This window comes from Brassica napus, chromosome C9 (genome assembly GCF_020379485.1).
Source record: "Brassica napus cultivar Da-Ae chromosome C9, Da-Ae, whole genome shotgun sequence".
Lineage (NCBI taxonomy): Eukaryota > Viridiplantae > Streptophyta > Magnoliopsida > Brassicales > Brassicaceae > Brassica > Brassica napus.
In genome coordinates this window covers 50806073-50829999 of record NC_063452.1, presented here as the reverse complement: position 1 = coordinate 50829999, position 23927 = coordinate 50806073, and the positions used below count along the sequence as shown (strand labels likewise).

Genomic DNA, 23927 nt, shown 5'->3' with positions numbered 1-23927 from the left:
TGGTCACACAACAAGTTTTCACTCAAAGTTCTAAGAAGAACAAATCAAAGAAACTTAATGGACAAAATCCAAGTAAACACAAGAGAATTTTTAAAAGAGAGAAAGATAAGAGATTTTTGGTTTTGGGAATCCGTTTTAACCACCTCAAAGGCTGGATTTCTCCTCAGCCAGCAGGCTTTCTCTTCCACCACCAATCCCCAAATGAAAAACTTTTCGAATTTCCCTTCTTTTTTTTTGTTTTGATAGATCTTTCATTTTTTTTTTTGATAGATTGAGAATGGTAATGAGGGGCCCGGATTCAAGATAGATAGATGAAGAGTGTTTATGAAGAAATGGAAGATGAGAAAGATGAAAGATTTAGAAGATACCAAACGAGTGGCTCTGATACCACTTGAAGGACCCTAAGATCGGTTCACTCGAGTGGATCAGATTTGGATATGAACTCCGGATGGAGAACTGAATGGATTGAAGGGTCGCACGAAGGTTGCGGAAAGGCCTTCGATATTCCCGACTCCAAATGGTGCTTGATATGACTCACAAGACCACCAAGTGAAGGATCTCTCGTCGTTGCTTGATATGACTCACAAGGCCAACGATTTGAGGAAGTGTTTACTTGGATATGACTCACCAAGAAACAAGACAAGTTCTTAAACGAAGAACAAAGAGTTTAACTCAAAAGCTTTTGAAAAAATCGATTTCTGATTTATTAAAATGAAAGAGTTTCATACTTATAGAGTTTTGTAGATCTAGGAGTTAAATAGAAAACTAGAAAACTAGATTTAGATCTAGATCTAGTCAATACACGGAAATAAAGAGAGAAAGCTAGTCAAAGTGACCGTTCGGCTTCTGTCCAGATGCATCCGAACCGGCTAAGTCCAAAGCGGTAAGGATCAGCACATAGGCGGGACGATCAGCAAGGGCCGCGGGACGTTCTGATCGGACAAGTTGCGTTCCAACAAAGCCCAAGTCTTCTGATAGCTTAAGGATCCTTGCCTTAGAGAAATTTTCAAAGGAAAAGTCCATGATCGGATCGAACAAGGTAGAGAGATCATCAGCACGGTCGTTGGTACATGCGGTACGAGCCAAAAGAGAGAAGTCTCGATCATTTTGTGAAACCTCATGATCCAAGTCAAGTCTGACATGAATTTTCTCAAGTCTGGCATGATCTTTCTCAAGTCTGGCATGATCTTTCTCAAGTCTGGCATGATCCTTCTCAAGTCTGGGATGATCATAGTCAAGTCTGGCATGATCCACGTCAAGTCTGGCTCGGCTGTTGGCTTTGGCTTGTCGAGATGGCTGGGAAGGTCGCGTACTGGTTCGGTCCGATTGGTCTTCAGGACGTGGACTTGGTCGAAGCTTCATTCCGGATGTAAGTGGATCGAGATGGTACACGGCCCGATTGGTCTGTCTGATCTGATCGGTAGGATGAACCTCAACTGGGACGTCTGGAGGGTTCTGATCAGTCTGGTCCATGGACTGGGGCACATCACTTTAACATGGTTTTAATATCCTCTTTGGTGAACCCACCAACAGTCGTATGAACCTCTTCACTAGCCTCTGCAGCTGCCTCTTCACTAGCCACTGCAGCTGCCTCTTCATTAGCCTCTTCACTAGCCTCTTTACGAGCTTTCTTCCGAGGTCTTGGACTGTCTTCCCTTACTACCTTTTTCTTCGCTAGACTCACAACCGCCGTCTTTGTATTGACCCCAGTACCAGTGACTTCCCAGCAATCCATGGTCCACTTCCACGGTTTCTTCACAAACATGAGTTTAATTATGTTTTCTGCGGGCGTTTCCTCAACATCAAACTCCCAATTTGGAAACATTTCACCAATGTCCTTCTGAACAAAGTTGATCACCCTAGTCTGCAGTAAATAGAAGATATGAACTTAGATATTTGACGGATTAAGAAAGATGGAAAGAAAAGACTTCGCAGACGACTTATAATTAAGTCGTCTGGAAAGTCTTCCAGCTGGACGACTTATAATTAAGCCATCTGAAAAGTCTTCCAGCTGGAAGACTTAGTAGAAGACTTATAATTAAGTAGTCTGGATAGTCTTCCTAGACGACTTAATTATAAGTCTTCTACTAAGTCATCCAGCTGGAAGACTTTCCAGACGACTTAATTATAAGTCTTCTACTAAGTCGTCCAGTTGGAAGACTTATCAGACGACTTAATTATAAGTTTTCTGCGAAGTCGTCCAGATTGAAGTAAATACCTGACTAAGGATAGCCTCTTTAAACTGTTTGCGTCCTTTGCGACCCTTGTAAGCCAGTATCGGTGGAGACGGATTGTTTGGAAGAGGATTACCATAATTAGCACCCAATTCCGACAGAGCTGTGTACACCCAGACCTAGAGAGCTTGCACAAACCCATTAATAGTGTAACAACCCGAAATATCTCTGCCCTTACAGAGTCCATCAGCACCTTAAACGCGACTCTCCCTTATGGATAATTCTCAAACCGTTCTAGCTCCATCACTAGCCTTGCCAGACTAACCCGTGTATGGGTTGAATACTTTCTCCCTTCAATGTATCCAGTGAAGATGGCAAGGTACGCGAGCCGCTTGCGATCATACCGAGACCACCCTTCGTATCACTCAAATGCTGCTATTATCTCCTGAGTAGATGGCCTAACTTCGACATGAACTCCCAACATCTCCCAGAAAGAAGTCAACTCCTTTGTAACAACACAGTGAGGTCTCTCAAGGTCCTCGATGTACTCGCAGTTTAGACCAGTGAGGTTTTCAAACTCTAACAGTGAAAACCTCACAGGTTCTGGACCAACGAGACTCCACAGCTCATACTTCTTCTTTATGTCCAGCTGGAAACCGAGCATGTAGTGAACCAGCCTTGAAGCCCAATCAAATCCCAGCTCTTGGAACTTGATGAAAACTCCCAACTTCGACTCCTTCAGCTCTTCATATTCGTCATCATGAAGAGCTTTCTTTAAAGCAGTATGCAACGTCCAACAAGTATGATACGAAATGCTATGCACTGCGGGAGGCTCTTCCCCTAATGTATGTCTCCTACGGGGGAGTTCTGGTATATCCATTTTTTTTCCTGCAAAACAATCAAAGACAACCATCTCAAAACAATCAAAGACTTATAATTAAGTCAACCATCTCAAAACAATCAAAGACTTATAATTAAGTCGTCTGGCAAGTTTTCCAGCTGAAAGACTTATAATTAAGTCGTCTGCAAAGTCTTCCTGGAAGACTTTGCAGGCGATTTAATTATAAGTCTTCCAAGACTTCCAGTAGAACATTCTAAAGCCGACCTGAAAATTCGGAGAAGATATAGTCACCTTCGACATAGAGGTTATATATCTGCAAAAATAGACGTGAAAAAAGAACGAGTGTATAAATTGATAGAGACAACGTTTTATGTTCATCTTTTCCTCAATCAATCACTCGACAGTAAGAGATATAATTTACCGGCGGCAGAGTTCAATGAGACGCCTCTGAGAGAATGTGCGCTAGGGTTTCTTCTCAGATCTTAAATAGAGGAAGCGGCTGTGAGAACGGTGGTGAGAACGACGGTGATAACGGCGGAGAGATAACCGGCGGTGAGAACGATGGATTAGAGAGAATCGACGGAAATCGCCTTCGAAATCGCTTTTGAGAGAAACGACATTAGGGTTTTCTGTATTTCGCGAAACAGTGAATAAAAGAAAAACACCTTATATATGTCCGGTAAATAATCCGGTTATGTTTAAAAGTACATTGAAAAATTAAAGGTTCGGTCCGGTTTGTAAGTCGACTGTTGAATACTTTACATCAGACGACTTACTAGTAAGTCGTCCCAGACCCTAAATTTAACCCCTAAACTAAATTGACTAAATTAACTAACTAACCACGTTATAAAGCCGTAGTTATACTTAAATAGTGTTTACTATACACAGAAATAAACACACTTAGTTAAATTTTAATGTTTTCAAAAAAACATTTATGCATTCCAAAATCTAATCCTCAGAACACATACAATACTACAACATATGTTGGCAAAACCTAAACCAAAGAATATCATGACTCACTATTTTCACTCATATATGTTGAAAACAATTAACTGTTGTTATATCTTAATTTATATCTCTTAAAACATATGTTAATTACATGATTTCAATTTTTCACTTATCAAAATATTTTTTACAAAATTTTTAAATTATTTCTAAGTAGAACTAGTCCAGACGACTTACGGGGGTTAGAAACGTAAAAAAAAATCGGTTTTTTGTTTGTTCACAAAGGGTTGGTTGTAATTTCAATAGTTTTTTAGGTTACTTTTACATTTGATTCAAGTTTAGGTTTACTTTTGCATTTGAAATCACGTTGTGAGTCATATTTGGCAATTTTCCCTTGTAAATTTACAAAAGTTGATGAACAAGGAAGAGTAAACCAAGGCAAAAAAAGTTTAAAAAAAAGGTTGGGTCTCCATAGAAGCGTTAAGCTTAAAACATGCTACTCATTACGTAGCCAAATTTGCATTATATATCGTTTGTGAGTCCTTTTCCCAAGAATAGCATCCCTAATGAATAAGAACTCACAATCCATATTCTTTTCCTTCGAAATTCTAGAATACTTGATTTGTGATCTTTCATGGCGTGACTCAAGAGTAAACACATGCAAAGAAACCAATTAGTTAATCGTTTAGCAAAAAAAAGAAAAAGAAACCAATTAGTTAAAACACGTTAATGAAGAATTCTGTTTGTTTGACAGCTCTCACTAATTTGTGACTCTTGTAGGTTTAACAAAGGTGATTATTATCCACGGCATGACACTAGGATTTAAGTGATTATAAGCATCATATGCATGCGTTTCAGATCCAAAAGAGCCATCCTATCGATCTCCAGGGCGTACATGGCAAGATGTCATGAGTCTGGAAACAAAAAGTAAATAGGTTTTCTGTTGCAACGAACTTGAGTAGGGACATTGTCCTGCCAATACGTCTGTTTATAACTTTCTTGGTTAAAAAAAAAATGGGCAACATGTTTTTCTCGAGAGAATGCACTTCCGAAAACCAAAAATACTTCTGAAAACCTTGTTGGTCTTGCGCTTGAACAATATGAATGATGGAAGTTACGGGCAACAAGAAAACCATTGACCAGGCTGCGAAGGATAAAAGTAGAATGTATAGGCTAAAAGAGAGACTTTGCCGAGTCAAATTATACATTTACAAGTTTAATTAATAGGTTTCTTAAAACTATTTTACGTATTTAGCACAAAAAAAAACTATTTTACGATCAAATCATTTGATTCCATATTAGAATTACAATAAGACAACACTTGAAAGCTAATACAGAGGACGCGATCCCTTTTCCACCAGGAACCATCCAAGTGGCCAAACTCATGTTCAAAATTTTCATAAAATCTTACTCATAAATAGTGAAAATAGAATATTTATTTTTTCCTTTTGGGCAATACTTCTATATCCAAAAGCGTATTACACAAACACATGTAGGTTCTTCAGATCCTAAAGAGTCATTCTATCTCGCTACAAGAAACATCTCAGTATCAACGAGCACAGTCACTTCATCCGATCTATGAGAGTCCATTATGCCTCTACTCATATTTCTACTCGATTTTTCAGACGCAAGACACTCTTTCAGTTCCACAACAACCTGAAACATGCTTGGGCGTCTTTTGGAAGAAGGGTTTGCACATGACATTGCCAAGTCAAAAGTTCTCCATGCAGAATCAGAGTCGTAGTCTTCTTGAAGGTTTGGATCCATGATACTCCTAATATCTCCACTATTTACCTCAAACCCAGCCCACTCTGTTATGTGAGACTTTTCACGGGATTGGTCAATCACGGGTTGGTTTGTGATCATCTCCAATAACACAATGCCGAAACTGTACACATCGCTCTTCTCGGTCAACCGATTTGTACGGTAATATCTGCAAGGCAATGAAAATGGTATACTGTTATCTAAACATATTATTCAACCACTGAAGAAGAATTTTTTTTTCCAGCAAGTTGTGATGTTAATTAACAATCCTTACTCGGGATCAAGGTATCCAGGAGTACCAGCAACCATCGTCGAAACATGAGATTCATCTACAACTGGAAAAGATCTTGACAGCCAAAAATCAGCAAGCTTGGCCTTAAACTGCTCGTCCAACAATATGTTTGTGGTTTTGACATCTCTATGAACCATTGGTGGTATGCAGCCAATGTGTAAGTACTCCAAACCTAAATAAAGAATGGATTCATCTATGGGGTAACAGTTTGAAAAAGGGCAGAAATAATTATTTCTTGGTCTGGCTTAGCTTAGAACTTAGAACAAACCTGATGCAGCCTCCACAGCTATTCGTAGCCGAATACCCCAATTGATGATGGATCTTCCTCCTTTCCCTGTATTTTAAATAGTTAGATCCATTGATATAATGGTTTCACGAGCTATTGTTACATATGCAAATCTTTTAAGTTTACCAGACAGATGTTGTCTTAAGTCCCCATTGGGCACAAACTCGTATATCAGAGCCAAGTGATCTCCTTCATTACAATATCCTACTAGGTTTACCAAATTTGTGTGGTGAACTCTCATAAGAAGATCAACCTAATCATCCATCCAAAAAAATCCATAAGCTTATGATGCTAAGTATAATCACAATTTTTTTGAGAAAGAAAATTAAGGTATGCATACTTCAGCCTTGAATTGTCTATAGCCTCGAGTTGATGATTGAGAAAGGAGCTTAACAGCTACTTGTTCATAATCATTTAGAGTACCGTGGTAGACAATTCCAAATCCTCCTTCCCCAACAACCCTTTGGAAGTTGTTTGTCATATTAATGACCTCTGAATATGTAAAACTTCTCTTATTGGTTTGGATTGATGAAACCGGTGAATTTGCATACGTAACATTCACAGCTGATGATATACTAGGCGGCCGTTGTTGAGCTGTGAATAAGAAATACTTTATGGGATAAAAACTAAAATCTAGTTGGAATTCTTTTCTTGCAAGTTACCTCCCACAATTGACGGCTTTTTCTTCCTTACAACAAAAGTAAGTACCAAAACAGCAATGATAATAGCTACAGATGCTACTGATGCGAAAGTTGCCACTGGAAATGGCTTGGGTTTGGCAGGTAGGCATGAACCAGAGATTCAAAGTCTTGGGTTCCCTTGACAACTACAAATAGACAGTTTTTTCCAAGACATTAGTTGCACACATGGGTTTTGGACAATAACTGAAAAAATTAGATTCTAGGTGGGAAGTTTCTCACAATAACTCTAGTCCTTTCCTTTGAAGAGCCTGAGGAATCAAACCACTAAGATTGTTCATGCTTATGTTTCTGTTTATTTTTTAAAAAAAAAGAGAGATCAAACTTGGACATACTTATATACATGAAAAAAACTGAGGTGGAAATTTGAAAACTACTACCAAATAATGTAAAGACAAACTTACATGAACACCAACGATTTCATATTGCCTAAAAACTCTGGCACCTCTCCAATCAAATTATTATTGGACAGGTCCCTAATGTTTTCAAGATTAGTAAAAAAAATTGAATCCATATAACAATTTGCTGCCTCCTATATATTAACACCGAACATACTTACAGAGTTTCTAGTAATGTAAGATTCTGAATGCCATCCGTTATGTTTCCTGTTAGACCACTTGAAGACAAGTTTCTGGTGATATGTCCAAAACACAATGAACAGTGTAAATGATCATTGATCAGGACTACTAACAGATACTAAAAGAGCGTGTGTACTAGTGAACTTATGACTTACAAATGAGTGATTCTTGGTGGTGTAGCCATATCCGTGTTGCTACAGCTTAAGCCATCCCATATAAACTGTTGAGGGACGCATGGATCTCCTTGCCAGCTAATTCTACTTATTCCATATGTGGTTTTGATGTTTTGGACAGCAAACACTGACATTTGTTTTTAAAAAGTACTTAATAGTGAAAAGTTATATAAAATGACTTGACTACTCTATTGTGGGTTTATATTTCTTATTTACTAAACAAACATACAGCAAATTTTCGACCTTATGTGCATAACATACCATCGGTTTCATTTGTTTCAGGCTGCGGAAAGTGGATAACTGTGAAGACCTCAAGAGCGTTAACCAGAGGAGGAAGAGTTGATCTGTTGGTTCTCGTCAGCTGAAAACTGCATTCCCCTCCTTTGCAGCTACCCCCAGACTCGCTAAAAACAGTAAATACTTTAAATTTTGGAGGAACTAGAAGGTCATAGTAGTGATTTCCATTCCAATTCAGGTTGAATTCCCTGGTATCGTTGGTCTGCAACTCTTGGATCTCAGCGAAGTGTGTATACAAGTAATATTGGCTAAAAACGTTACTCGAATTCCATTTTATCGTCAGTGGCGCATAGGCATTAGTAGATGTTGCAGCAGTCGTGAGTGCTGCCTTTGGTGGAGAATAATTGTTTGAATTGTTCACTTGGAGAGTGGTGGAAATCTGGGTCCATTCGTTTCTAAAGTACGAATCCCATACGCGATCATAGACATTGAAGATGGGTTTTGGAAGTGGAGTCAATAACTAGGATGTAATATATTGTTCTTTGTTGTGATTGATAGCTTGTTCACTCCTAACGGCTACGTCGACAGGCAAAGAGAAATTTTATTGATGGATGAATTACAGAGATCTGTCTACAAGAAGATCGTATCTAGTTTCTCTACGGCGGCTAACTAGGTTTAGAGGAACCCTAGCACTAGTAGGCCTCAAAAGACTAAGGCCCAACAGATTCAATGCATTATTCAACAAATCTCCACTTTGACTTGAATCCTCTATAATCAGATGTACCAGAATGCACTTCTTCGTGCTCAGAATACAGATGTACTAGACTCTCTCTTTGCTCAGATGTTCCGTCGAACTCAGATGTCAGATGTCCCGTCAGACCAGATGCTCCTCAGAGCCAGATGCTCCTCAGAGCCAGATGCCCTCACTTGGGCCAGATGCCCTCACTTGGGCCAGATGCTCTCTTCGAGCCAGATGCCCCTCAGGGCCAAACGCCCATCAGGGCCAGATTTAACAGCTTGAGATGTTTAGCAAATCAAGACAATGCTTGAACTTGCTATGAGGAACCAGCTTAGTGAACATATCCGCAGGATTATCAGCTGTTCCTACCTTCTTCACTTCAATCCTCTTCTCATCTCTTAGAAAATGGTATCTTACATCGATATGCTTGGTTCTCTCATGATGAACCTGATCCTTGGCTAAGAAGATAGCACTTAAGCTATCACAAAACACAGTAGCCTGATCATGATGAAGACCAAGATCACTGACCAATCCTCTCAACCATATTGCCTCCTTAGCAGCTTATGTCAATGCCATATACTCTGCCTCAGTTGTAGACAAAGTCATTGTCGACTGCAAAGTCGCCTTCCAGCTCACAACATAACCGCCCAAAGTAAATACGTAACCAGTCATAGATCTCCTGTTGTCCACATCTCCTGCATAATCCGAATCAGAATACCCAGTAACCAGTCTCGGATCCTTGTCTCCATAGACAAGACCAATATTAGATGTACCCTTAAGGTACCGGAAAATCCTCTTCACAGCGATCCAGTGCTTCTTTCGCGGCTGAACCATGAACCTACTCACAACACTGACTGCGTGTGCAAGATCTGGTCTTGTACAAACCATAGCATACATCAAACTTCCTACAGCACTAGCATAAGGAACAGGTGACATATAATCGATTTCCCCTTCAGACATTTCATCACTCATGGTAGGATGAAAATTTGCAACACATGGAGTATCGATAGGCTTAACATTAAGCATCCCGAATCTTGTCAAGACCTTTTCAATGTAGGCCTTTTGTGACAAGAACAGCTTCTTCTTTCTCCTATTCCTGAAGATCTCCATTCCTAGAATCTTCCTCGCAGCACCCAAATCTTTCATCTCAAATTCAGAACTCAGTAGTTCTTTCAGCTTCTGAACATAACGCTTCTTCTTGGCAGCTATCAGCATGTCGTCTACATACAGCACCAGGTAGATATACGACTCATCCTCCACCTTGCTCATGTAGACACAACAGTCATAAGGACTCCTGTCGTAGCCCAACTTGACCATATAGCTGTCAAACCTCTTGTACCACTGTCTAGGAGACTGCTTAAGTCCATACAGTGACTTCCTCAACTTGCACACATGATCTTCTTTACCAGGAAATAGAAAACCCTCAGGCTGAGTCATATAGATCTCCTCCTCAAGCTCTCCATGAAGAAAAGCAGTCTTCACATCAAGTTGCTCCAACTCCAGATCCTGACGTGCTACTATCGCCAATAGCATTCTGATAGAGGTGTGTCTGACCACGGGTGAGAATATCTCATTGTAGTCCACGCCTTCTCTTTGACTGAAACCTCTAGCAACAACTCGAGATTTATACTTGACTCCCTCTTCTACTGACTGGCCTTCTTTTAGCTTATAAATCCACTTGCAAGTCACAACTTTTCTCCCAGGTGGTAGTGTGACCAGATCCCATGTGTGATTCTTTTCATGAGATTCCATCTCATCTCCCATTGAAGCAAAACCATTTCTCAGATGCATAACTTGAAATGACTTCTCTGTAAGTAGACGGCTCGTAAGTGTCCACTTCCTCTGCAACCTGTAGTGCATAACCCACCATATCTTCAAACCGATATCTCTCTAGTGGCCTAACATCAATTCTCCTTGGTCTGTCTTTAGCAATACTGCGTTTTTCAGACCCAATACGTTGATTTTCGGAATTGGAAGATTGAGGCTGCTCATCAGAAGATAGAGATTAACAGATGGATAAACAATAAAAAAAGACACAGAGATTTAACGTGGTTCACCCCTAACGGCTACGTCCACGGGCAAAGAGAGATTTTATTGATGGAGGAATTACAGAGATCTGTCTACAAGAAGATCAGATCTAGTTTCTCTACGGCTGATAACTAGGTTTAGAGAAGGCATAAAATATATATAGTTGTATCCCGAAAAACCCTAGCACTAGTGGGCCTCAAAAGACTAAGGCCCAACAGATTCATGGCATTATTCAACGGTTCTCAGTCGTAAAATTTGTTAACTCTTTAAATATAATGAATCAAATTTAGTTAAAAAGGTAAAATATAACGTTTTTTTTGCGCTTGGGTAGTTGTAGCTTTATTAGTTTGATTGTAAATTTGAAGTATGAACATGCTTCGTGACAAAAGAAAAAAAAAAAGAACATGCTTCGTTGAATCTTTTGTCTTTTGTCTTATAAGGGGGAAATATTATTTAAATCATCAGATTGACACCTACACGCATTTTCAACTTTTTCACTACCATTTCAAATCTTTATATAACGAAGTTTAGCATATTAATCTCGAATAATGATGATTTGACATAATGATGCGAAAGTAACGTGACAGTATAAATTGGGATTATATATTGATTATTTTAATAACAAAAAAGTAAAGTGCCAATATATATCGGGACAATTCTCTTAAATATCTGTTTTTAAATTATATTATTTTAATAAAAAATAAATTATATTATTTTAAAATTTAAATAGAAAAATATTACAATTAAGAAAATTTTATAAAATTTACAACAACTATATTTTAGAAAAATTGAAATTAAAAATGCTGTGAAAAAAGTTGAATGCATGTAGGTCCATGTCCCTAAGTTTAAAATCCTATTTAAGTTATTTCCTTGAAACAAACCCTATGTTGCGAACAAAAGTGTACATTACCCGCGAAAGACAGGTGAACTGAACCGCAAGAAACACAGTACAAGAGACGGAACATAGGAGAGAGAGAGAGAGAGAGAGAGAGAGAGAGAGAGAGAGAAAAAAAAAGAGAGAAAGAATTCGATTGACGTTGAGGTACCTTATGAAATTCTTCGACGCACTAAAATATCTCCGAAAGAAAAGTTTGAGGGAACCAGAATCAGTGATATAACTATCATTTCCCATTGGCTGTATCTCCAAGGTGGATATGAACGGAGTAGTAGTCCCTGTCTTAACCAGACAAATCTGCAACGAGTTTGATATTGGAATGTGCAACATCTCCGCCCGTGTACCATTCACTTGTCCTTGCAAATCTATCGTGTCCCACAAATTAGGTCCAAGATACAGATCAAACATTGGGTTAATATCAAAACCATCATAATTTGCATATATAAAATAAGCCCTGATCAAATGATTTCTGCCTTTCTCCACACTTAGATTGTAACCGTTTCGTGTTCCATTGGGAAAATATCTCAGCGTTCTGTATGGCTTCCCGAATTTGCTCTCTCGGTTTGCTTGGATTCGACCAATTTTTCCGCTCTGTATGAAATTTTCGTCGGAAGAGAACGACAGTCTAGTATAAGTCTCGCTATAAGGAGACAGTTCATTTGCAGGTAGCCCACAATCCAAACTGATAAACCCTGTTAACAGACATGGTTAACATTAACCATTAAAACCAGTGTTCTGCTATACAACGTTTGTCATGAAGTAAGGATGTATATAGAACAGATAAAATATCAGATACCTTTTTGGTCTTGAGCATGACCAATATGAATGAAGGCCAATGTTATCGTGACCAACCGAAGCCCAAGCGAACTATCCATGTTCCCTCAACTCCCTATGAAAATCAAGAAACTATTGGCTATGCTGTTGAAGATAAACAACAAATAAATAAGCTGTAACACCCCGATTTATGATCCTATTTTTGGTATATAGTGGTGTATGTTGAGATGTTTTAAAAATTTATTTAGATACAAGTGTCACCAAAATGTATTTATTTGTAATCACTTATTCTAAAAAAACTCCAAAATTAAGCGTGTTTAAATGGAATATTGGAAAGATGAGTAAACTATCCATATATGATTTGTGATATACTGCATAAGTGATGTCAAAATACATGAAAAAAATCAATTGTAGGATTAGTAAGTAAATCTTATGAGTCTTTGTAAAGTTAACACACTACTGGTCGCACGGGTGGGACCATGGGTTGAATGAGCGCACGTAGAGGCCATTAGCCATGGACAGTCAGAATATTACATAAGCAAACCCAAATCATACACTAAATGAAAGACTTGGCAAGTTAATGTGTTTTCTTTACCATGAAGGACGGTAGAAGAAATACTCATTGGAGTCAATGGTGAAATTGAGTAAATATGATTTCTAGTGCAGCTGCACCAAGGGAAACGGAAGAGGCATAAGAAGACAACAATGCTTTAACATTAGTATATGGAAAAAAAGGAGCAGACCAAGAAGCACGTAAGAAATAAAATCTTACATTAAATGAGAATCATTTTTTTTTATCAAACCAAGCATTGCATTAATTTAAAAGGGGAGTTCTACCCGCCACTAAGGCCATCTCCAACCCTACTCCAAAACCCACTCCAAACTCCATTTTGCAGTAAAACCATCTCCAACCCCACTCCAAAACTCATTCCAAAATGGAGTAATAGATATGATTACTCCAAATATGGAGTAAACCAACTCAGAGCATCTCCAGTGTATTACTCAATTTTCTACTCCAAAATAGAGTAACTCCAAAATGAAGTTGAGTTTTGCTTCAATGTATTACTCCATTTCCTACTCCAGAATAGAATATTTTTAATATATTATGTTTTATGTTAATAAAAAATTAGTAATATCATCTTTCATTTATACTATTTGCAAAATAGTCCATTTTCATATGTATGATCTTTTATATTTTATATCATATATCTTTTGTATGGTGCTTATCTTTTATTTTTTATATGTATGGTCTTTTATGCTTTATATTATATATATTTTGTTGCATAAAATAGTTGATTAGATGGATATTTATATAATTAAGAAATATTAACAGTAATTTTTATAATATATATAGTAAAATAATATTTATATATTTATTTAAAATAATATTTTATTAAAAACGAAAATATTTAAATATGGAAGACCATTTTATAAATAAAAAATTTCAACTCCATTTTGGAGTAATGAGTTGGTTTACTCCATATTTGGAGTAATCATATCTATTACTCCATTTTGGAGTGGGTTTTGGAGTGGGTTTTGGAGTGGGGTTGGAGATGATTTTACTGCAAAATGGAGTTTGGAGTAGGGTTGGAGATGCCCTCATTCCTCCAAAATGGAGTTGGAATTTTTTATTTATAAAGTGGTCTTCCATATTTAAATATTTTCGTTTTTAATAAAATATTATTTTAAATAAATATATAAATATTATTTTACTATATATATTATAAAAATTACTGTTACTATTTCTTAATTATATAAATATCCATCTAATCAACTATTTTATGCAACAAAATATATATAATATAAAACATAAAAGACCATACATATAAAAAATAAAAGATAAGCACCATACAAAAGATATATGATATAAAATATAAAAGATCATACATATGAAAATGGACTATTTTGCAAATAGTATAAATGAAAGATGATATTACTAATTTTTTATTAACATAAAACATAATATATTAAAAATATTCTATTTTGGAGTAGGAAATGGAGTAATACATTGGAGCAAAACTCAACTTCATTTTGGAGTTACTCTATTTTGGAGTAGAAAATGGAGTAATACATTGGAGATGCTCTAGGGGGGTTTCTTACAGACAAAGCAAGAACTGATTTTGCCACCGAATCAGCCTCACAGTTAAAGTTTCGAGAAATAAAATCAAAAGAAATGACATCAAAGAAAGAGATGAAGCGATAGATATCAAACATGATACCGAACAGTTCAGATTGGTACTCTCCCTTCTTCAATAGCTTGATCAGGGATAAGGAATCAGATAGAACCGCCAGAGATCGGACGTTTGAATAGACCGCAAGAGCTACCGCTCGATGGACAGCAATGGCTTCAGCCATTAGAGCTGATGATACGTGACAGTGAGATTCAGAGATATTGGGAAGGGACACCCCACAACTCCCACTGAAAACCCCACCTATACAACACTTATGAATCATTTATCTAAGCTAATTCCAAGATGAATTTCCTTTCTTTTTTTGTAACGGCTCTTATTAATTTGAATCTTATGTTCAAGCCATAGTTTATTTATTCAAACTAGTAATCATCACAGTAACATTCACAGCATGGCACTCAAGAGTTACACAACACACGTTCATGGTTCATTAATAAACAAAAACAATCACAAAACAAACATAAAATATGCTACATGTCGATGATCGAAGTAAATTGACCAGGTTTGTTTAGTGCTATGACTTTTTTTACATCTGACTTGTAGCAGCTCAAACTATCTCGCCTCAGGAAATATCCCAGTGTCAATGAGCATGCTCACTTTAGCCTGACCATGAGAGTCCATCCTGCCTCTCTTCATATTTCTCCTCGAGTTTTCAGACGCAAGACACTCCTTTAGTTCGACAACAACCTGAGACATGCTTGGACGTTTTGTGGAAGAAGGATTTGCACATGACATTGCCAAATCAAGAACTCTCCAGGCAGAGTGAGAGTCATAGTCTCCTTGAAGGTTTGGATCCATGTAGTCCTAATATCTCCGCTAATTAGCTCAAACTCAACCCATTGTGTTATGTGAGAATTTTTACGAGATTGGTCAATCACGGGTTGGTTTGTGATCATCTCCAATAACACAATCCCGAAACTGTACACATCGCTCTTCTCGGTCAACCGACTTGTACGGTAATATCTGCCAGGTGAAGAAAGTAATATATTATTATCGACATGCATTCTTCAACAAGAAGGAAAAGAAAACATCAACATTGTGATATTAATCAACAATACTTACTCGGGATCAAGATATCCAGGAGTGCCAGCAATCATCGTCGAAACATGAGACTCACCTCCAACTGGGAAAGATCTCGATAGCCCAAAATCAGCAAGTCTAGCCTTGAACTGCTCCTCCAACAATATGTTCGTAGTTTTTACATCTCTATGAACCATTGCTGGTATGCACCCAATGTGTAAGTACTCCAAACCTGTGGAATGGATTCATCTATCATAGCTTTAAAAATGGAAGAAAGAATTAATTACATTTTATGGCTTAAATGTAAACAAACCTGACGCAGCCTCCAAGGCTATTCGTAGTCGAATACCCCAGTTGATAATGGATCTACCTCCTTTCCCTGTATCTCAAATATGTAGATGCATTTACATAATGGTTTCATGAGCTTTTGTTACATATGAATTTTGAAAAAGTTTACCAGACAGATGGTGTCTTAAGTCTCCATTGGGCACATACTCGTGTATTAGAGCCAAGTGATCTCCTTCATTACAGTATCCTACTAAGTTTACCAAATTTGTATGGTGAACTCTCATAAGAAGATCAACCTAATCATACATAGAGAAAACACATACGTAATCCATAAGCTTGTGATGCGAAGGATACTGTAAACTTTTCAAGAAAAGAAAAAAGCAGGTATGCATACTTCTGCCTTGAATTGCTTATAGCCTTGTGTCGATGATTGGGAAAGCAGTTTAACAGCTACTTGTTCATACACATTTAGAGTACCGTGATAGACAATACCGAATCCTCCTTCCCCAACAACTCTTTGAAAGTTATTTGTCATATTAATGACCTCTGAATAAGTAAACCTTTTCTTATTCATTTGGATTGGTGAAACTGGTGGATTAGCATTTGTGACGTTCACAGCTGACGATATAGAAGGTGGCCGTTGTAGAGCTGTGCAAAAGAAATGTTGAGGGATATAAACTAAACTATTTATAAGCTATGTACAGTTGTTCAATTTATTTTCTTGCAAATTACCTCCTAAAATTGACCGCGTTTTCTTCTTTAAAACAAAAGCAAGTACCAAAACAACAAGGATAATGGCCACAGACGCAAGTGATGCCACAATTGCCACTGGAAATGGCTTGGATTTGGGAGGTATGCATGAATCAGAGAGACAAAGTCTTGGGTTCCCTTGAGGACTACAAGAAGGCAATGTTTTGTTTCAAGACATTAGTTACACAAATAACTGAGAAATTATCAAAATCTGCATCATAAGGTTCTCACTCTAACAGTCCTTTCCTCAGAAGAGCCTGAGGAATCAAACCACTAAGATCGTTCCTGCTTAAGTTTCTGTTCAAAATAAAAGTTAAATAAATATAACAAGAACAAACTTCGGACATGATCTAGGTGGAATCTAAAAAGCAGTACCAAAAAAAAATGAATTGAGCTGGAATCTGAAAAGCATTACAAAAATATGTAGAAAAGAGAGACTTACATGAACACCAACGATTTCATGTTGCCTAGAAACTCTGGCACTTCTCCAGTCAAATTATTATTAGACAAGTCCCTAGTGTGTTTCAAGATTGAGTAAAAAATTTAGAATTCATCCAGATATAATTATATTTCTTCCTATCAAAGCTGAACATACTTACAGAGTTTCTAGTTGTGTGAGATTCTGAATGTAATCCGCAATGGTTCCAGTTAGACCACTCGAAGACAAGTTTCTGGTGATATGTCCAAAAACACATGCATTCAGAAGTGTAAATGATCACCATTACTAACAGATCTTGAAGAATGTGTGTGACTATTGATCTTATGACTTACAAATAAGTGATTCTTGGTGGTGTAGACTTATCCGTGATTCTGCAGTTTAAGCCTTCCCACATAAGCTGTTGAGGGACGCATGGGTCTCCTTGCCAGCTATTTTTACTTATTCTATAGGTGGTTTTGATGTTTTGAACAGAAACCACTGACAAAATATGTTTTGATGATAATTGAATTAGTATATGAAATGAGTTGACTATTCTATTGGAGTTAATTATGATTTATGTATTACTAAACATATATCAATAGTTGCGACCTTATAAGCACAACATACCGTCATTTTCATTTGTTTCAGACTGCGGAAAATGGATAACTGTGTAGACCTCATGAGCATTAATCAGAGGTGGAAGAGTTGATCTGTTAGTTCTTATCAGCTGGAGACTGCATTCCCTTCCTTCGCAAATTATAGGCGACGGGTTATAGATAGTAAATGCACTAAATTTTGGAGGAATGAATTGTCTGTGTAGGACTTCTCCATTCCAAACTATGCTGAACTCCCTGGTATCGTTGGTCTGCAACTCTTGGATCTCAGCGAAGTGTGTGTACGTAGAAGTAATATTGGTTATCAACAATACTCGAAGTCCAGTTGATCATCAATGGCAAATTGGAATTAGTAGGTATTGCAGCACTTGTGAGTGCGGCATTTGGTGGATCATAATCATTTTCTAAATTGTTCACTTCCACTTGGAGAGTGGTGGAAATCTGGGTCCATTCATTTCTGAAGTACCAAGTCCATACACGGTCATATCTATCGCTCGGGTACCTGGAAATGGGGTTTAGAAGTGAAATCAATAAAATTAAGATGGAACATTTCATTTTTCATGAACCATGCAGGGTATAATTCTTGAAACAAACCCCTTATGTTGCAAACAGTGTACGACCTTGGAAAAGACAGAGGTGAACAGAAGAACCACAGGAAACAGAGCAAAATATAGTTTTTTTTTTCTTTTGATAAAGGGATTACTTGCAAAACTTAGTTACATTACATAGCAGAAAACATTGACTTGAAGTTGAGTTACCTTATGTAAGTATCTGATTTGTTGAAAAACGTCCGAAAGTAAAGATTGAGGGAACCAGACACAGTCTCATATATCGTGTTTCCCACACAGGCCGTATCTCCAAGGTGGATATTAGCGGAATAGTTGTTCCGTTCTTAACGAGACAAATCTGCAACGAGTTTGACGTTGGAATGTGCAACATCTCCACTCGTCTAACATCATCTCGTTCTTGCCATTCTACCGTGCTCCAAAGATTAGGTCCCAGATACAGATCAAACTTGGGCTTAATGTTAAGACCATCATAATTTTCATACACAGAGAAAGCTCTGACCAAATATTTACTTCCCTTTTCCACATTCAGATTGTAACAGTTTCGTGATCCATTTGGAAAATATCTCAGCGTTCTGTACGGTTTCAAGTATTGGCTCTCACGGTTTGGTTGGATACTTCCAGTTTGCCCACTCTGGATGTACGCTGCGTCCGAAGAGAACCGCAAACCAGTGCTTGGCTCATCATAGGGAGAAGAAAGTTCTTCCGCGGATAGCCCGCAATCCAAACTGATGAACCCTGCTAACACACATGGACAAGAGTTGTGATGAACAGTGCGTTATATTTGTTTCACTTTTATCTGGATTAATCAGGATAAGCCTATAACTTAAAGGAGCAAATAAAAATAATATTCGCTATAAATGGAATAAATCACAAAGGGTCTAAATAAATGATAAACATAAAATAAAGTTTATGAAATAAACATGAGTGGATATAAGAAATAAAATAAATTTACCACGTTTTTTCATCAAAATCGCTGACAAATATGTTTATAATTAATAATTAATTATCCATTCCATCCGAAATAAATATCAAAATTTTAACACAAAAATATTTATGAATAATTTTTTATACATCATTTATAAAATATGACATCCATTTGCACACAAATACTAAAATTTGAGATCACCAATATGCTCCACTACTCTAGCAAGTGTATTTGATCAACGATATATAAAACTGTATAAGTGTTATTGATTTGAATTTTGTGTCCATTATTTTCATTATTATTGCAGATTACGAAAAATAAAATCGGCTTTATATGAAATATTACCACTGTTCTTTTCTTGAATATTATACTCATGGCAAATAACATGAATACTAGATTTTGATCCGCGCACCCGCGCAGATATTTGTTTTAATTTTTTTATAAATAAAAATTTATTTTTATAAGTGGTAAACTGGTAATATATATTTTAAAATTAATTCGTTTAAATAATTATTTAATATGACATTTCTAAATATAATAATTTTATAGTTTATATTGAGTAATTTTATTTTACCTTGTAAACCATCAATTATATCATCCATATTTTTAGAATATGATCTGTATATCCGCAGAAATGTATTTTTATTTTTATTTTATATATCAAAATTTTATGATAATATATATCAAAATTGTTGTATATACTATTTAAAATATATGGTGCTATTATTTTATATTTTTCAACACTAATATACTGAATTTACATAGGACTATAATTTTATGAAAACATACGTAACATAATATATCTATATATTATATAAATGATTCTTTTATGTGACTTTATTTTAGTTATTACTAATAAATAATTAAAATATAATAATATAGCTTTTAAACAATATTGCTCATTAACTATTTAAATCTAGGTTTATTAATTATTTTCAAACACACATATATATATAATTAAATAAGAAAAGATAAAGAATACTAAAATCTAGTTTATTAATTATTTTTGCCATAATTATTTTGTAGAATATGATTTTGGAAATGCATTAATTAAAAAGTAAAAGACAAAGGGTGTTTTATTTTTGTATTTCTTTTTTAATAATATAGATATTTTAACGAATATCAGATTATTTATCTTCCTTTTGTCAACTACCAGATTCAGATAATTACGAAAAAAAAACTATCAGATAAACTAATCAAGCTAAAACGTATAATTAGAAGGGAAGAAAACAAATAGGGAGAGAAAAGAGAGAGAAGAGAGATCTACTCCGGCATACGGCCGGCGCGTGAGCGTCTGTGCCGTCGCCGGAGCTTTGTTTTCCTTCTTGGTTTTTGGTCCTTACCGTTTCCTCTTCACAGATCCGTCAACGGTTGCCTTGTCGGAGCTCTGACGCCGAGGTTTTTCATCAGAGGAGAGTCGGCTTTGGAGTAACGGTGCGGCCGTTTTGAAGGCTTGCGGTGGAGATGGAGCGGCTTGCATGTTGTAATCGTTCTACCCGGGAGATGGAGGCTAACCTAGATCCATCATCGCCGGTCTTGTCGCGGGGTAGGGTGGAGGCTTTCTCAGTTCTACCAACGCCGCTCTAGCTTCCGGGAAGAGGAGGCTCAATCAGCTCCTTCTTCGCCGGCTTTTGGTCACGGAGGGTGGAGGCTAACAAAGCTCCGCGCTGCCGTTGTGGAATCCCAGGTCTTTTGGGTTGAGGTGATGGTTTCGGGTTTTGAAGGTTGAGGTGGGTCGTGGATCAGATTTGGACCCGTGGGTCGCAGCGGTTGAGATCTCAAGAAGAAGAAGATCTCCGGCGACGGTTACGTTTGTTTGAAGAGGAGGTTAGCGGTGGTTCTCGTCGTGCTTGTCTAGGGTTTCCGGTGGTTCATAGGCGGAAGAGATCTCGTTCAACGATTGAACTCTCCGACGAGAAGACAAGGCGTCGCAGAAGTCCGATGGCGCGGAGGCTTTGTAGGCTCGGAATTCCGGTGGAAATCGACGGTGGAAAGCGTCGGTGGCTGTGCGAGGATGGGACAACTAAGTTGAGGCGGGCGACACGTGGCGGACGGATGAACCAGATTCTTACACGTGTTCTGCTCTGCCTCCTTCCCGCGCGTCCAGAGGGGCCTTGGGCCATGGTTCTTATTTGGGCTTCGGCCGTTTTTTTGTTGCCCATCTCATATTTGGGTTTTGGGGGTTGTAAGCCGGTGAATTTGAGCTTCGGCCGTGGGCTACGCCCATTTGATCAATATAATTTCAATTTGAAGGAAAAAAAAAAAACTAATCAAGCTGTTACATATTAAGAAATTGTTCATCAGCGGAACAGATCACCTATTCTATAAAAAGGTTCAGGAGCTTCGCTTTGTCCCACTCCTTAGCCAGTTTACAAGTATATATAACAAGTAAAGATGTGAAAAGTGATACCTTGTTGATCCTGAGCCTGAACAAGATGAATAAAAGCCAAAGTTCCTAATACCACCACAGTAACCCGACACGCAGCCTCCATAATTAATTACTTCTAAAGAAATATCAAAACACTACAAATGCCCCCAAGTTTTGTGAGACTACCAGCCGCTGGTAACCAGCGTATATATAAACAAACTCAATCACACATTGACGTCAAACCAAGCTGTGGCTACATGAGAAATGGTCTTCAGTATGCAAATATAAAATAGAAATTCAATCATTCGAAGTAAATGTACTATAATATTTCAAAAATAAAGTACACGAAGATCACTACGAAAAGTAAGTTTTCGACACACAATAAAGAACTTGATTATTTACATTATCCAAAGAACTAAAGAAGTATATATTAATCTTGGTCATACAATAGGCAAACTTATTTTCGAAAGACCATTTCAATTGATCTAAGCTGTTATAACATAGTCATCTTTCTAGCAAACATATTATTTGGTCCTTTTCAATTTTCTGTGATGAATAGTCCCAGAAACTAGAGTCAAATAAATGCATAAAACCGATCAAAGAAGGGGAACGAGACACAATGATCACACCGATTACTATATCCAAAGGACGTGGGTAAATCAAGATCCAGAGAAAAAAAGCGATTGTTACTAGCTCAGAAAATCAAAACATGTAAGCAAGTTTAGTGGAATTAGTCAAATACTTCTAACCTATGTGAAACAAATGTTGTATTAGCCTTGAATAAATAAATGGATAGTCTCATAGATATATAGTGGTATATGTTGAAAGTTAATATAATTTATTTGGCAGTTATGTCAACTAGGCAAGGAATCCGTGCGATATCGCAGAGAAACTCATTTATAAAAAAATATGCCACATTTTATACAATTTCTTTTGAAAAAATACATGTGTTACAAAATATACATGCATTTTTAGAGATTTTTATAGGCTACTTGTAATAAATTACAAATATGTCAGTACCAATTAGTAAATGCACACACATTTAAGTATCTATGCATTTAAGCTATTACCGTGAACTAATTTTATTAAAAAACATATGTCATTTTGTAGAACTTACTTTTATATAAAGCATCTTATTTTGTTATCAAAGAAGTTCATTCGTCATCAAAGTATACTAAAATAAAGAAAAAAATACATATCTTTTGATGTTTCATGAACTTTAAAAATGTATAATATAAGTAAAATGAGAAATAACCACAAACCATATCAATAAAAAAATATTCTAAATGAAAAAACATGTGATCCACAAACCATAGAATGTATATTATAAATGTTACTTTATTTTTTTTTATTTTTTTTTTGTCATCAACTTTTAATGACTCATACTGACTCTGTAAACCAAACCGGGTGATATGCATCCATGTGAACGATAAAAGACGGTTGCTTCCTAACACCGCGTGCTAGTCTATCCGCCGTTGAATTTTGCGTCTATGGTACATAGATAATCGCTGATCAGGTGAAGCTCTCTTTTAGGATCTTGACATCATCCAAATAATTTGCAAAAGCTGGCCATTCATCTGGTTCCGAAACCATCTTCACCAATTGAGAACAATCCGTTGCAAACGTAACCTGAAACTGACATAAATTCTTCATACATTCCATTGCCCATAGAAGCGCTTCCATCTCCGCATGAAGAGGAGAGTTACTACCCCTAGCATTCCTCGCCCCCAACAATCCTTCAAATCCTTCTAAGGTGCTGAACCAACCTTGTCCTGAAAAAATATCGCCCTCTTTCCATGAGCCATCTGTGAAACACCATCTTCCTGGAATTGACGGAAAAATCGTATCCACTATTTGTGGTGTTGTCCTCTGTTCATTCAATATTTGTGCCGCAGCCCACAGTGTTGATTCTGTTTCTGCTAATTTAAGTGTATCCCTGGAATCCATATCCAAATTATTGAAGACTTTATTATTCCTAGCTTTCCAGATGTACCATAGTATCCATGCAAATTGATGATCTTCCAGCGGCGGAGTCACTCTCCAGAATAGATGATCCATGTTTGTGAAGAGAGTCCTTGTTGGAAAAATATCCGGATTTGATGGTATCTTTGAAAGAGCCCAAACCTGGAGTGCTGGAGGACATTCAAAAAACACATGGTTTATTGATTCCTCTTGGGCTCCACATCTTGCACAACAAAGATCCCCTTGAATTCCCCTTGCTTGTAAATTCTTCCTCGCTGCTATACATCTTGTCACCAATTGCCATAGAAAATGTTTTAACTTTGGCGGGCACCGTATTTTCCAACAGAAAGCCTTCAGAACATTCACTGTAGGGCCAATCAGTAGTGGTGATCTCTCCCTA

General features: G+C 37.1%; 3 protein-coding genes and 2 pseudogenes across 5 annotated transcripts; all 5 read right to left on the bottom strand.

Moving 5' to 3' along the window:
* Positions 1-4976: 4976 nt before the first annotated feature.
* Positions 4977-7869, bottom strand: LOC106362923 (probable LRR receptor-like serine/threonine-protein kinase At5g59680). 3 transcript variants are annotated; one of them, XM_048768976.1, is made up of 10 exons: positions 7734-7869; positions 7560-7631; positions 7405-7476; positions 7223-7291; positions 6965-7128; positions 6643-6896; positions 6429-6555; positions 6285-6350; positions 5999-6188; positions 4977-5893 (listed from the first exon to the last, which is right to left on the bottom strand). In XM_048768976.1, the coding sequence occupies exons 6-10, from the start codon at positions 6781-6783 to the stop codon at positions 5482-5484; spliced, it is 936 nt and encodes a 311-aa protein (XP_048624933.1). In that variant the 5' UTR covers positions 6784-6896; positions 6965-7128; positions 7223-7291; positions 7405-7476; positions 7560-7631; positions 7734-7869; the 3' UTR covers positions 4977-5481. The 3 variants fall into 3 exon arrangements, with proteins under 3 accessions (XP_048624933.1, XP_048624935.1, XP_048624934.1); XM_048768978.1 differs by having other exon boundaries at positions 7405-7631; XM_048768977.1 differs by having other exon boundaries at positions 7223-7631.
* On the bottom strand, positions 7730-9271 carry LOC125575424 (probable LRR receptor-like serine/threonine-protein kinase At5g59680). Its single transcript, XM_048768086.1, has 4 exons — positions 9256-9271; positions 9055-9185; positions 8013-8508; positions 7730-7878 (listed from the first exon to the last, which is right to left on the bottom strand). The coding sequence occupies exons 1-4, from the start codon at positions 9269-9271 to the stop codon at positions 7730-7732; spliced, it is 792 nt and encodes a 263-aa protein (XP_048624043.1).
* A 5747-nt stretch (positions 9272-15018) lies between these two features.
* LOC125593046 lies at positions 15019-18366 on the bottom strand (annotated as a pseudogene).
* LOC106364349 (probable LRR receptor-like serine/threonine-protein kinase At5g59680) lies at positions 15166-17504 on the bottom strand. Its single transcript, XM_048768085.1, has 11 exons — positions 17443-17504; positions 17271-17342; positions 17114-17185; positions 16909-16968; positions 16654-16817; positions 16316-16569; positions 16091-16217; positions 15947-16012; positions 15676-15865; positions 15492-15576; positions 15166-15417 (listed from the first exon to the last, which is right to left on the bottom strand). The coding sequence occupies exons 1-11, from the start codon at positions 17502-17504 to the stop codon at positions 15166-15168; spliced, it is 1404 nt and encodes a 467-aa protein (XP_048624042.1).
* Positions 18367-18457: 91 nt separating the features above from the next.
* On the bottom strand, positions 18458-19047 carry LOC125575208 (annotated as a pseudogene).
* Positions 19048-23927: the final 4880 nt, after the last annotated feature.